Source organism: Oncorhynchus nerka, linkage group LG26, assembly GCF_034236695.1.
Source record: "Oncorhynchus nerka isolate Pitt River linkage group LG26, Oner_Uvic_2.0, whole genome shotgun sequence".
In the NCBI taxonomy this organism is placed as follows: Eukaryota; Metazoa; Chordata; class Actinopteri; order Salmoniformes; family Salmonidae; genus Oncorhynchus; species Oncorhynchus nerka.
In genome coordinates, this window is record NC_088421.1 from 34532526 (window position 1) to 34548037 (window position 15512).

General features: G+C 44.5%; 1 protein-coding gene across 7 annotated transcripts in view; it reads right to left on the reverse strand.

Moving 5' to 3' along the window:
- The window catches only part of rhot1a (ras homolog family member T1a), a 29839-nt gene that overhangs the window by 1706 nt on the left and 12621 nt on the right, over positions 1 to 15512 (reverse strand). The window contains exons 15-19 of one of the 7 annotated variants that reach the window (XM_065010527.1): positions 15102 to 15185; positions 12964 to 13086; positions 12405 to 12607; positions 9835 to 9957; positions 1920 to 2051 (exon numbers count right to left, since the gene is read on the reverse strand). In XM_065010527.1, coding sequence (XP_064866599.1) covers positions 1920 to 2051; positions 9835 to 9957; positions 12405 to 12607; positions 12964 to 13086; positions 15102 to 15185 — 665 coding nt within the window. Of the gene's footprint in view, positions 1 to 1919; positions 3304 to 9834; positions 9958 to 12346; positions 12608 to 12963; positions 13087 to 15101; positions 15186 to 15512 lie in introns of those variants that run through there. The other 6 variants (XM_065010530.1, XM_065010531.1, XM_065010528.1 and 3 more) reach the window with 6 other exon arrangements.

Below are 15512 nucleotides of genomic sequence, written 5' to 3' on the forward strand. Positions count from 1 at the left end.
CCATTGTTTCACTTCCCTAGAATGGGGAGTTCAGCGTTCAGGCTAGTTTAACCAGGCTAAGTCTGTGTTGCGAGCAGTACCGCATACACTAACATGTGAGTGGCTGTTACTGGAACATTAGATTTGTTTGGACAATCTGACAATAACTCCTATTTATTGGGTGAAACCTAAAAGGCGAGGAAAGTATTGGCTATGGACAGAAAGAGTGAGGGATGGGGAGGAGGTTCTGCTAGGGAAACAGAAACAAGAGAAAAGCCCTAAGTCCGGGTCACATTCAATAGGTACACGAGGTGGAAATTAACAAGCATTTTGACTGTACTGATTGAATATAGTGCCTCAGTTTCTAGGTCCACTGAGCACAACCCTGGCTATAACATACAGTACTAACATTTTGAGACAACATTCTGGAGGGAAGACAGGAGGCTGAGAGGGGAGGGAAAGGAGAGGGGAGGGGGAGAAGGAGAGGGAAAGGAGAGGGGAGAAGGAGAGGGGAGGGGGAGAAGGGAGAAGGAGAGGGGGGGGGGAGAGAAGGAGAGGGAAAGGAGAGGGGAGAGAAGGAGAGGGGAGGGGGAGAAGGGAGAAGGAGAGGGGGAGAAGGAGAGGGGAGAAGGATGAGAGGGGAGAAGGGAGAAGGAGAGGGGAGGGGGAGAAGGAGAGGCTCTAGAAGCGAGAGGAATTTCTGAAGTGCAGAGGTTAGCAGAAAGCTCTAACTTATAAATTGCCAAACACACAATCTCGTGTTCACACTCACATTCTCTACCTCTCACACACACACAATTCTTTCTCTCACACACATATTCTTTCTCTCTCACACACACACACACACAGCTCAACAACCCATTAATCTTCACAGTGATATCTGACACAGCAGCAGAAACCCTAACCCATTCAAGCAGGTTTAGCAGGAAGAGTCCATTAGATAGACAACTGCCATCCTGCTTAACTATGACCTGTACCTCAGAGGAAGAGAAATACCTTCCTCCCACCAGCATACTGCACAACAAAGCTTATTCAGCAAGCAGCCACACACAAACCAGTTTGTAAGACTAAGACATCGACCGGTACCTTCAAAAGTAATGATAGATGGCCATTAAAAAGGTAGTCAGTGAGTTCCATCAGGTACACTGGGTGAAAACAGATCAAAGGCTGTTGTTTATTAAAGGTTGAGGCCAAAGTACTTAGATGTAGCTCGTTATGTCTGTAGCCTTCATTATAATCTCATCTTCATATAATAACGGAGCCTACAGCAATCTCCTCCCCCAACAGTGCTTGCCGTTGCCACATCAACGTCCACCATACCTGCATCTACCCAGCCAGTGACAAACAGCTGTCCCTTAGCCCCCAGTTTGTCAGATGCTGTGTTTTACCAGGCCTGGGGCCCATAGGACTAGACAGAAGACTCTCAATGCTGTGTTTTACCTGGCCTGGGGCCCATAGGACTAGACAGAAGACTCCATGCTGTGTTTTACCTGGCCTGGGGCCCATAGGACTAGACAGAAGACTCCATGCTGTGTTTTACCTGGCCTGTGGCCCATTGGGCTAGACAGAAGACTCCATGCTGTGTTTTACCTGGCCTGGGGCCCATAGGACTAGACAGAAGACTCCATGCTGTGTTTTAGCTGGCCTGGGGCCCATAGGACTAGACCGAAGACTCCATGCTGTGTTTTACCTGGCCTGTGGCCCATAGGACTAGACAGAAGACTCCATGCTGTGTTTTAGCTGGCCTGGGGCCCATAGGACTAGACCGAAGACTCCATGCTGTGTTTTACCTGGCCTGTGGCCCATAGGACTAGACAGAAGACTCCATGCTGTGTTTTACCTGGTCTGGGGCCCATAGGGCTGGACAGAAGACTCCATGCTGTGTTTTACCTGGCCTGGGGCCCATAGGACTAGACAGAATACTCCATGCTGTGTTTTACCTGGCCTGGGGCCCATAGGGCTGGACAGAAGACTCCATGTAGATAGACTCCTCTACATTACTGATGGCGTGAACCTGCTGGATCAGACTGCACTCCTCGTCAGCCAACAGATAGGCTCCAACATCATGTAACCTTGTGTACACACACACACACACATGCACACAGTAGGGCAGTTCAACGCCAACCCCACACACAACGGGACATGATACCACCGCAGAACTCACCCCACACCACACCACACCTGGTCACACACCACACCTGGTCACACACCACACCTTGCAGCTAAAAAATCTTGTCCAATGCGGTGGCTGAGTTGGCAAAATGCCAGCCAAATAAAAGACAGGCTTCAATCATAAGATTGATGAAGATACAGGGTTAGAAAATACTTTACATTCAAATAGGCTACTTTGAGTCATTACATGAGATATATATATACATATCTGAGGTAAACCAAAAACAGCGAAGATTCAAACCAATTAGGTGTTAAATACTATAGTATCTCAGCTAGTCAATGTGGTGTGACCGCCTTCAATAACTTCTGTATTAGTGGCATGCCATTTCTGGTGCGTTAATTCTCTTCTCCCAAGGTTAAACAGGCATTGACAAAGGAGTTAGCATGTAACACAGTGTTATAACAGGCATGCCTGGGTCCCCAGAAGCCATTGTAAACTTACTAGGAACCATTGTAACCCTCCCAAACCATAGCAATACATACAGTAATCTACTCTCTCACACAACACACACTCTATTGTACAAGCATATACAAGCACAATGAAATGTCAACCCTTCAATGGTGAGCCACCACAAGCCATCCAAACCCTGCACATCATAAACCACACGCACTCAAACCCCAAGCACTAGGCTAGTTCCCATACTTCCCAATGCTCAAAACAGACTGCTGATTTGAGTGGAGCCTATGCATAGCCGTCCATAGGGGGGCAGTGGTGAGCTGAAGACCAAGGCAAGCCTATTGGAAGATGAGACAGACAGCGTCTAGACCAGGCCTGGGCAACTCCAGTCCCCGGGGTCTGATTGGTGGCACACTTTTTCCCCAGTCCCAGCTAACACACCCAACTCCAATAATCACATAATCATGATCTTCAGTTTAGAATGCAATTAGTTGAAATCAGCTGTGTTTGCTAGGGATGGAGAAAAGTGTGACACCAGTCAGGCCCCCGAGTACTGGAATTGCAGAGACAGACAGACAGCGTCGAGACAGACGGACAGCGTCGAGACAGAGACAGACAGCGTCGAGACAGAGACAGACAGCGTCGAGACAGACGGACAGCGTCGAGACAGACAGACAGGTGCATGCAACTAACAAGAAGTAAACACATGCAACAGTAACAGAAAGAGGGGCAGCCAAAAACGTGTGTATGAACACCTATAGGATGAAAACAAGACAACGGAAACACAATGAAATTACATGTGATCCATACAGTGTAAAATCACTTTGTGGAAGAAAAACATTTGTGTCATACAAATTAAAATGTTTTTGTTAGAAAAAAAATAAAAGTTTCAACCACAAGAGAAGCAGGATTGTAAAGAAGATTGTCTAATAAACTGTGTAGATGAATTAGGTTGTGATAACACTAGGGCTGCAGTATGTGCCACGTTTGAGAGTGAATTTAGGGCCTAACATAGGACCTTATATAGACTAACTGTATCTTGTGAGTGTAAACTTAAGAAGTGAGAATCACTCCACAACCAATCAAATCCAACCAAATCATCATAGAAATCAAACCTCACATCTCTGGCGGTGGAAACAGTTCAATGACAAAGAAAACTAAAAAAGATAGACATTTAGAAAATGCCATTTGAACCAAATATTAACATCTACTTTCGTGAAGAGGAGAATAACCAGCCAGTCAACCCAAGCTGACTTCTATGAGGCTTTCATTTTCACCAACAGCTTCAGTGGGGCGAAATGTAACCAAAACAGAAAGATCTGCAAGGTGACGTTTCTCCCTCACTCACTATGCAAATTAGTCTTTAGTACAGATTTACAGTTTGCATATCCACTTAACATGATAGAAACACCATTCTGAAACGAAATGGCCATGTTGGCTTCAACATCCACTTGTATGCTCAACTCTCGAAAGATGAATGACTTGCCAAGTAACTTCAACATTTTTTATATCTTAAAAATCCATGATGATAGACTGCACCGTGTTGCTACAGGAGGGTAATCTACCCACAACCCATCGCCAACAGACTGCACACATGCATCTTCAGGTCAGACTGGCTCAAACGGAAAGCAACACAACCACACGGTGGGGTTGACCACAACACACGGTTACCTCCCTGGCTAGCACCACAGGTGTTAGATGATGGTGCAGTGTGGCAGATAATTGGGTAAAGCGCTGTGTCACGGTGGTGGGAGCAGATTGGGAGTGCTGTGTGAGGCTGTAGCAGAGATGAGGAAGACACACAATCACATTACAGCACCTCATAGTATTATGTTACCTTACAGCTGACCTATAGTATTATGTTACCTTACAGCTGACCTCATAGTATTATGTTACCTTACAGCTGACTTATAGTATTATGTTACCTTACAGCTGACCTATAGTATTATGTTACCTTACAGCTGACCTATAGTATTATGTTACCTTACAGCTGACCTATAGTATTATGTTACCTTACAGCTGACCTATAGTATTATGTTACCTTACAGCTGACCTATAGTATTATGTTACCTTACAGCTGACCTATAGTATTATGTTACCTTTACAGCTGACCTATAGTATTATGTTACCTTACAGCTGACCTATAGTATTATGTTACCTTACAGCTGACCTATAGTATTATGTTACCTTACAGCTGACCTATAGTATTATGTTACCTTACAGCTGACCTATAGTATTATGTTACCTTACAGCTGACCTATAGTATTATGTTACCTTATAGTATTATGTTACCTTACAGCTGACCTATAGTATTATGTTACCTTACAGCTGACCTATAGTATTATGTTTACATGACCTATAGTATTATGTTACCTTACAGCTGACCTATAGTATTATGTTACCTTACAGCTGACCTATAGTATTATGTTACCTTACAGCTGACCTATAGTATTATGTTACCTTACAGCTGACCTATAGTATTATGTTACCTTACAGCTGACCTATAGTATTATGTTACCTTACAGCTGACCTATAGTATTATGTTACCTTACAGCTGACCTATAGTATTATGTTACCTTATAGTATTATGTTACCTTACAGCTGACCTCATAGTATTATGTTACCTTACAGCTGACCTATAGTATTATGTTACCTTACAGCTGACCTATAGTATTATGTTACCTTACAGCTGACCTATAGTATTATGTTACCTTACAGCTGACCTATAGTATTATGTTACCTTACAGCTGACCTATAGTATTATGTTACCTTATAGTATTATGTTACCTTACAGCTGACCTATAGTATTATGTTACCTTACAGCTGACCTATAGTATTATGTTACCTTACAGCTGACCTATAGTATTATGTTACCTTACAGCTGACCTATAGTATTATGTTACCTTACAGCTGACCTATAGTATTAGCTGACCTATAGTATTATGTTACCTTACAGCTGACCTATAGTATTATGTTACCTTACAGCTGACCTATAGTATTATGTTACCTTACAGCTGACCTATAGTATTATGTTACCTTACAGCTGACCTATAGTATTATGTTACCTTACAGCTGACCTATAGTATTATGTTACCTTACAGCTGACCTATAGTATTATGTTACCTTACAGCTGACCTATAGTATTATGTTACCTTACAGCTGACCTATAGTATTATGTTACCTTACAGCTGACCTATAGTATTATGTTACCTTACAGCTGACCTATAGTATTATGTTACCTTACAGCTGACCTATAGTATTATGTTACCTTACAGCTGACCTATAGTATTATGTTACCTTACAGCTGACCTATAGTATTATGTTACCTTACAGCTGACCTATAGTATTATGTTACCTTACAGCTGCTGACCTATAGTATTATGTTACCTTACAGCTGACCTATAGTATTATGTTACCTTACAGCTGACCTATAGTATTATGTTTACAGCTGACCTATAGTATTATGTTACCTATAGTATTACAGCTGACCTATAGTATTATGTTACCTATAGTATTATGTTTACAGCTGACCTATAGTATTATGTTACCTTACAGCTGACCTATAGTATTATGTTACCTTACAGCTGACCTATAGTATTATGTTACCTTACAGCTGACCTATAGTATTATGTTACCTTACAGCTGACCTATAGTATTATGTTACCTTACAGCTGACCTATAGTATTATGTTACCTTACAGCTGACCTATAGTATTATGTTACCTTACAGCTGACCTATAGTATTATGTTACCTTACAGCTGACAGTATTATGAGCTGACCTATAGTATTATGTTACCTTACAGCTGACCTATAGTATTATGTTACCTTACAGCTATAGTATTATGTTACCTTAGTATTATGACCTATAGTATTATGTTACCTTACAGCTGACCTATAGTATTATGTTACCTATAGTATTATGTTACAGCTGACCTATAGTATTATGTTACCTTACAGCTGACCTATAGTATTATGTTACCTTACAGCTGACCTATAGTATTATGTTACCTTACAGCTGACCTATAGTATTATGTTACCTTACAGCTGACCTATAGTATTATGTTACCTTACAGCTGACCTATAGTATTATGTTACCTTACAGCTGACCTATAGTATTATGTTACCTTACAGCTGACCTATAGTATTATGTTACCTTATAGTGACCTTATATTATGTTTACAGCTGACCTATAGTATTATGTTACCTTATAGTATTTACCTTACAGCTGACCTATAGTATTATGTTACCTTACAGCTGACCTATAGTATTATGTTACCTTATAGCAGACCTATACCTTCGCCCAGGGGTTCCCAAACCTTTTTACTCGGGGCCCCTTCCAACATCATGTCTATTTCTAAGGGCACAAGCACGGTTCATGACACAAACTGTTCACACATCTCTTGTTGGTGGAGAGAATTTTGCAAGTTTAAAGCTTATTTCCTGCAATTCTAAAAAATTTGTCATATTGTTCAAAGAACATTTTGCAGTTTTAAAGCAAATTTTCTTGCAAATCTATACATTTTGCCATGTCTAATGTGTATTTCTGTGATATTTGAGTGGCAAAAAAAGTCAATAAAAACACATCTGACATGGGCTACTTGATCTGGATATTTCTGACAAGTTATAAATAGCTCTAAGTTATGACTAACATGACAAGAGGAACTGATGATGCACTACCCAATATTGAAAATGTACCTTGTGCATTCTACTGTTACAACTTTGAAGAGTAAGTTAAAAGCCGGACTGAGTTCCTTTATTTTTGGATCACTACCTTAGCCTACAGTATTTCCCCAGTATTTATTTAGCAGTGGCGCACCACCACTGCTAAACTGTTGCCGCGGCGCACCACCACTGCTAAACTGTTGACGCGGAGCACCACCACTGCTAAACTGTTGACGCGGAGCACCACCACAGCTAAACTGTTGCCGCGGCGCACCACCACTGCTAAACTGTTGCCGCGACGCACCACCACTGCTAAACTGTTGCCGCGGCGCACCACCACTGCTAAACTGTTGACGCGGCGCACCACCACTGCTAAACTGTTGAAGCGACGCACCACCACTGCTAAACTGTTGGCCGCGGCGCACCACCACTGCTAAACTGTTGACGCGGCGCACCACCACTGCTAAACTGTTGCCGCGACGCACCACCACTGCTAAACTGTTGACGCGGCGCACCACCACTGCTAAACTGTTGCCGCGGCGCACCACCACTGCTAAACTGTTGCCGCGGCGCACCACCACTGCTAAACTGTTGCCGCGACGCACCACCACTGCTAAACTGTTGCCGCGACGCACCACCACTGCTAAACTGTTGCCGCGGCGCACCACCACTGCTAAACTGTTGCCGCGGCGCACCACCACTGCTAAACTGTTGACGCGGCGCACCACCACAGCTAAACTGTTGACGCGGCGCACCACCACTGCTAAACTGTTGCCGCGACGCACCACCACTGCTAAACTGTTGACGCGACGCACCACCACTGCTAAACTGTTGACGCGGCGCACCACCACTGCTAGACTGTTGCCGCGGCGCACCACCACTGCTAAACTGTTGCCGCGGCGCACCACCACTGCTAAACTGTTGACGCGGCGCACCACCACTGCTAAACTGTTGCCGCGGCGCACCACCACTAAACTGTTGCCGCGACGCACCACCACTAAACCGTTGCCGCGGCTCACCACCACTGCTAAACTGTTGGCCGCGGCGCACCACCACTGCTAAACTGTTGACGCGGCGCACCACCACTGCTAAACTGTTGCCGCGACGCACCACCACTGCTAAACTGTTGGCCGCGGCGCACCACCACTGCTAAACTGTTGCCGCGGCGCACCACCACTGCTAAACTGTTGCCGCGACGCACCACCACTGCTAAACTGTTGACGCGGCGCACCACCACTGCTAAACTGTTGACGCGGCGCACCACCACTGCTAAACTGTTGCCGCGGCGCACCACCACTGCTAAACTGTTGCCGCGACGCACCACCACTGCTAAACTGTTGCCGCGGCGCACCACCACTGCTAAACTGTTGACGCGGCGCACCACCACAGCTAAACTGTTGCCGTGACGCACCACCACTGCTAAACTGTTGCCGTGACGCACCACCACTGCTAAACTGTTGACGCGGCGCGGTGTTTGAGTATAAGAACACAGAATTAGCATTGGCAAAATCTATAACTGGGATAATAACTCGCTAACTAGCTAAGAATATCAACTAATGTGCACACAGGCGGCTCTGATCTGAAAAGCGCATTCACTCGCGGGTGACTGAAAGACGCTTGTGGGCTACTTGACCAATAGTGCTTTACTCCGTTTGTGCTCTGGCTCTGCCTACAACAAAAATCACAGACTCAATCTTGCAAAGTTAGATTTGTTTTCGTTTGTTGCAATGAAAATGGGCTGATATAATGTTGATTAGATCACAGAACAAACTTTAATCTATATAGTGCAAACTAATTGGGTGAACTTATTGAAGTTCAATCTCTTGGTCTCTGCGTAGCAAGGCATTTCTTCTACACGGCAGTGCTGTAGGAGGTGTGCAGCCACACGCGCGTGCAGTTTATAGTGAACATTGGTAGAGGGCCATGTATAGGCTATGGTAAAAGAGTCAGCCATAAAATATATATGTTATTGGGCTCATTTCTGTGGGGGATCATAGATAGAGGAGTCGGCATCATTCATTTTGGAGTAGAACGTCCTTTTAAAAAGTCACCAGAACCTTCTCACAGTCGTCCTATAAAAACTAAACTCAGTGCACCCCCTTCCACAACCTTTGACACCAATTATAAAAATAAACAAATCGAGGGGCAACACTGGCTGCATTGGACTGAGCTCTCTTGTTACTGAGCTCTCTTGTTGTAAGAGAGATGGGGACAGAGAGATGGGGACAGAAGCAGCTTGGACAATCCACTTGATTGAGTTAAAAGCAAATAAGGAGAGCAAATAAATGGAGTCTTGAAACCTCCTTGTCAACTCTATAGCCGATATGAGTACTTGGAATACAGTCTTATAAACCCACCCATACAATCATATGAAATTCAATGGAGATGTGCAAATCAGGCCTGGAGATCGAAATAAGATCTCAGAATTTCATTTTTTCCAGTTTTCCATTGTGGATATGCAGTGTAAACCTGACTATGAGGAAGCATTGAGGGAGAAGAGGAGAAAAACCTTCACCCAGGTTAGAAAGCTAGGGTCTCCCGCAACATGGGGGAGTCGGAGGGGGAGAGAGAGAGAGAGAGAGAGGGGACGGGCTGTTAAACACTACAGTATTTACAGTATGGACCTGTTCAGAACAACACTGTAGAATTTGGCCTTTATATTTGTCAGTAGCTGGGACCGGAGGATGTTCTGACAGATGCAGAAGGTACACCTGTTGCAGGTACACATGCAGCGGAGCTTGGCGTGGCTGAGGAGACACAATCACAACACACGCACGCACATACAAACAAACACACAAAGATTAAGTCAGATCCACATTTGTACATGTTTCCATGGAAACATCACCGTGGGATGGCAGAACCCTGAAAGACAGATCCTGTTCTAGCACCAGATTGGGGGGGGGGTGGCTTGGACTTTGGGTGGCTGAGTTATGAAATAATAACTGCATCAGTAACAAAGGCAAAGAAGATTGGTTATTACTTTACTAAGTACTGTAATAAAGAGAAAGTGGTAAGAACTAAGTACTGAGCATTATGAAAGTTACATATCTTGAGGAACATTCTTCACATACATACATACATACATACATAAGGAGACATGTCCTCTGTAATAACATACAGAAGGAGACATGTCCTCTGTAATAACATACAGAAGGAGACATGTCCTCTGTAATAACATACAGAAGGAGACATGTCCTCTGTAATAACATACAGACGGAGACATGTCCTCTGTAATAACATACAGAAGGAGACATGTCCTCTGTAATAACATACAGAAGGAGACATGTCCTCTGTAATAACATACAGAAGGAGACATGTCCTCTGTAATAACATACAGAAGGAGACATGTCCTCTGTAATAACATACAGAAGGAGACATGTCCTCTGTAATAACATACAGAAGGAGACATGTCCTCTGTAATAACATACAGAAGGAGACATGTCCTCTGTAATAACATACAGAAGGAGACATGTCCTCTGTAATAACATACAGAAGGAGACATGTCCTCTGTAATAACATACAGAAGGAGACATGTCCTCTGTAATAACATACAGAAGGAGACATGTCCTCTGTAATAACATACAGAAGGAGACATGTCCTCTGTAATAACATACAGAAGAAGGAGACATGTCCTCTGTAATAACATACAGAAGGAGACATGTCCTCTGTAATAACATACAGAAGGAGACATGTCCTCTGTAATAACATACAGAAGGAGACATGTCCTCTGTAATAACATACAGAAGGAGACATGTCCTCTGTAATAACATACAGAAGGAGACATGTCCTCTGTAATAACATACAGAAGGAGACATGTCCTCTGTAATAACATACAGAAGGAGACATGTCCTCTGTAATAACATACAGAAGGAGACATGTCCTCTGTAATAACATACAGAAGGAGACATGTCCTCTGTAATAACATACAGAAGGAGACATGTCCTCTGTAATAACATACAGAAGGAGACATGTCCTCTGTAATAACATACAGAAGGAGACATGTCCTCTAATAACATACAGAAGGAGACATGTCCTCTGTAATAACATACAGAAGGAGACATGTCCTCTGTAATAACATACACCTTTCATTAGTGGTAATACCACAATCATCCTTAGGTAGAAGAGGGGGAAAGCCACAGAGAATGAAGGAAATAGTGGCAAAGTGATGAGAAAGTTCAGGGTAATTCAATAAAAACAGCTAACCCGTCTCAGAATCTCCAGATTGACCATTAAAAATACATGGAACTACACCATCATAATCTTACCTGTTGGCCTGGGTTATATAGCATGAGTCACTCTGACCTACAATCGATCTGCAGCCGGTACTGAAACAGTTCGTACCAAATACCCAACGAACGCAGAATAATAGTAGTACCCTAACTACATAAAGAACTCTGTTCACTATCAAGAGAGATGTCTGGAACAGGTGAAGCACTGTAGTGTATAGAGCAGAAGCTGCTGATTATTTCTGTCAAAAGATTTCCATCCTAGAGTCCAGTCATTTGAAGAGCGAGGGTCTGGATTCTTAGCTATGGGCCTCTATGCCTTGGGAAAGACGATGCTTTTAACATTAGATAACGGGAGTTCTTCCCTGTAAAGCGGAGATTTAAGGCTCAATTAAATGGACATTAATCTAATCCAATGGCTAATCTCTTAAATAAAGTACAAGACTAACTCTACCTCTCATAGAGAATGAATGGCTAAGACTGTCAACAAGTCAATAACACCCATTCAGTACAGCTGACTGGGGAGACTTCCTTCAAGGCCAAAGGATTTTCAGTGGATTACCTTCGTTTTGGGACTTAAAATGGCCTAGTCATCACCTTACAGTACCACAACACATTGACAGTTGCCAACGCTAAGGAACTGAAATAAAACAGCACCTAAAATATCTCACCCTCTCAGGAAGAAGCAGCTTAATGTAGGACTAGAGAGGAAGGGAGACATGGAGGACAATGGGGGGCTGGGCTCAACCCTGCTCATACACAGGGGATCAATAGAAAGCCAGGGGTGTCTGGAGACGTCATACAGGACGTAACGAGGTCACAGAGGGCTGGCTGGAGGAAAAGACGGGGTGACGGTGAAGTCAGAGGATGGAATTAGGACCACTATGGTCTTTGAGGGGACTATACTCACGGGTACATGGCCATGGTGGTGAGTTTGGTATAAAGGTCTTTGAGGGGACTATACTCACGGGTACATGGCCATGGTGGTGAGTTTGGTGTAGAGGTCCTTGTTGGGGGCGTCCACCGTGTTGCAGGTCCAGGGTTGGGGCGGGTGCAGCTTGTTCTTGCGGCAGAAGTCCAGCGGGGTCAGGCTGTAGTGCTGGCGCGCCTCGTGCAGGTCTGACTTGGAGGCGATCATCATGCACGGCGTCTTGCTGTCCATGAAGTATTGCTGTCATAGGTCAAAAGGTTCAAGTTCGGAGGTTAGTTATAAGAACAAGACGAGGTAAGGATTGTTGATATCATAACATTTTGGCAAACAGTTTCAGAAGGTGAAAAGCTGAAAAGTCCCTCTATTCCAGGTTAGTGAATCAAGGATCAGGGCCCACATTCACAAAGCATCTCAAGCGGAGTGCTGATCTAGGATCAGTTTAGCCTTTTAGATCATAACGAATAGGATTACATGGACAGGGGGGGACCTGATCCAAGATCAGTCCTCCTACTATAGACATGTGGTGAATACAGGCCCAGGACTAAACTAAGGACTGATGGATTTGATACAGTTTGTCAGTTAGGTACTGTACACACCTTGTAGACCTTGGCACAGTACTCAAAGGAGCGCGGGTTGTTGACGTCATACACCAGACAGACCACGTCACACGCCAGGTCCTCCTCTGAGAGGAAGTCAAAGTCTGGCATCACCTCATGAAGCTACAGGGAGACAAAAGAGGAGAGAAGCGGGGAGAAGAGGAGAGAGGGGTGAAGAGGAGAGAAGAGGAGAGAGGGGTGAAGAGGAGAGAGGGGTGAAGAGGGGAGAAGAGGAGAGAGGGGAGAAGAGGAGAGAGGGGTGAAGAGGAGAGAGGGGTGAAGAGGAGAGAGGGGTGAAGAGGAGAGAGGGGTGAAGAGGAGAGAGGGGTGAAGAGGAGAGAGGGGTGAAGAGGAGAGAGGGGAGAAGAGGAGAGAGGGGTGAAGAGGGGAGAGGGGTGAAGAGGAGAGAGGGGTGAAGAGGAGAGAGGGGTGAAGAGGAGAGAGGGGTGAAGAGGGGAGAAGAGGAGAGAGGGGAGAAGAGGAGAGGGGTGAAGAGGAGAGAGGGGTGAAGAGGAGAGAGGGGTGAAGAGGAGAGAGGGGTGAAGAGGAGAGAGGGGTGAAGAGGAGAGAGGGGAGAAGAGGAGAGAGGGGTGAAGAGGAGAGAGGGGTGAAGAGGAGAGAGAGGAGAAGAGGAGAGAAGAGGAGAGAGGGGAGAAGAGGAGAGAGGGGTGAAGAGGGGAGGGGGGAGAAGAGGAGAAGAGGGGAGAAGAGGAGAGAGGGGTGAATTTAATTTTAATTTTTTATTTCACCTTTATTTAACCAGGTAGGCTAGTTGAGAACAAGTTCTCATTTGCAACTGCGACCTGGCCAAGATAAAGCATAGCAGTGTGAACAGACAACACAGAGTTACACATGGAGTAAACAATTAACAAGTCAATAACACAGTAGAAAAAAAAGGGGAGTCTATATACATTGTGTGCAAAAGGCATGAGGAGGTAGGCGAATAATTACAATTTTGCAGATTAACACTGGAGTGATAAATGATCAGATGGTCATGTACAGGTAGAGATATTGGTGTGCAAAAGAGCAGAAAAGTAAACAAATAAAAACAGTATGGGGATGAGGTAGGTGAAAATGGGTGGGCTATTTACCAATAGACTATGTACAGCTGCAGCGATCGGTTAGCTGCTCAGATAGCTGATGTTTGAAGTTGGTGAGAGAGATAAAAGTCTCGTTCCAGTCACAGGCAGCAGAGTACTGGAACGAAAGGCGGCCGAATGAGGTGTTGGCTTTAGGGATGATCAGTGAGATACACCTGCTGGAGCGCGTGCTACGGATGGGTATTGCCATCGTGACCAGTGAACTGAGATAAGGCGGAGCTTTACCTAGCATGGACTTGTAGATGACCTGGAGCCAGTGGGTCTGGCGACGAATATGTAGCGAGGGCCAGCCGACTAGAGCATACAAGTCGCAGTGGTGGGTGGTATAAGGTGCTTTAGTGACAAAACGGATGGCACTGTGATAGACTGCATCCAGTTTGCTGAGTAGAGTGTTGGAAGCCATTTTGTAGATGACATCGCCGAAGTCGAGGATCGGTAGGATAGTCAGTTTTACTAGCGTAAGCTTGGCGGCGTGAGTGAAGGAGGCTTTGTTGCGGAATAGAAAGCCGACTCTTGATTTGATTTTCGATTGGAGATGTTTGATATGAGTCTGGAAGGAGAGTTTGCAGTCTAGCCAGACACCTAGGTACTTATAGATGTCCACATATTCAAGGTCGGAACCATCCAGGGTGGTGATGCTAGTCGGGCATGCGGGTGCAGGCAGCGATCGGTTGAAAAGCATGCATTTGGTTTTACTAGCGTTTAAGAGCAGTTGGAGGCCACGGAAGGAGTCTTGTATGGCATTGAAGAGGGGAGAAGGGGTGAAGAGGAGAGAGGGGTGAAGAGGAGAGAAGGGGGAAATAGTGGAGACCGTTCAATGTCAGCGTTTCAGCAGAAAGGCCTCTCTAATATTCACTGTGTCGCACTGAACATATTAGTTTCCAAAACATACGAGGGGAAAACACTTATGATTTACTGCTAGACAGCTGGACACATAAAACACAAATGATACAACTGTATTATAATCCATCTCCCGGGGTTTTAATCTTGTTACCGGGCAGAAAGCATGGATACGGAGAGAGAGATGCACAGCCTCACCAGTAAGTACTTCTCCTGGCCGTAGACATACGTGGTGTTGATGGAGTAAAACGATTTATGGTCTTCTCTGATCTTCCGCTGTTTCTGTTAAGTAACGCAGAAAAACACACATTCACCACTCCACATTGATACAACAGTACATGTTATTCCTCACTGCTAAATAGTTAAGTTTGTATAATAATAATAATAATAATAATAATAATAATAGATAGTTTGCTATGTCTTAAAGGAGTTGGTAACACAGTAACAGACTGCCCAAGTCACCCTGGCTACTTAAGAGTAGCTATGAAACAGAAATGTGTGCTTAGCAGGTAGCAGTGAGCCTTCCATGGAAAAGCCAGGATCATGTACATTAGGTACCAAATTAGGAAGAAAACTGAATGAAACAGGGAGGGACTACCTGAATTTGTC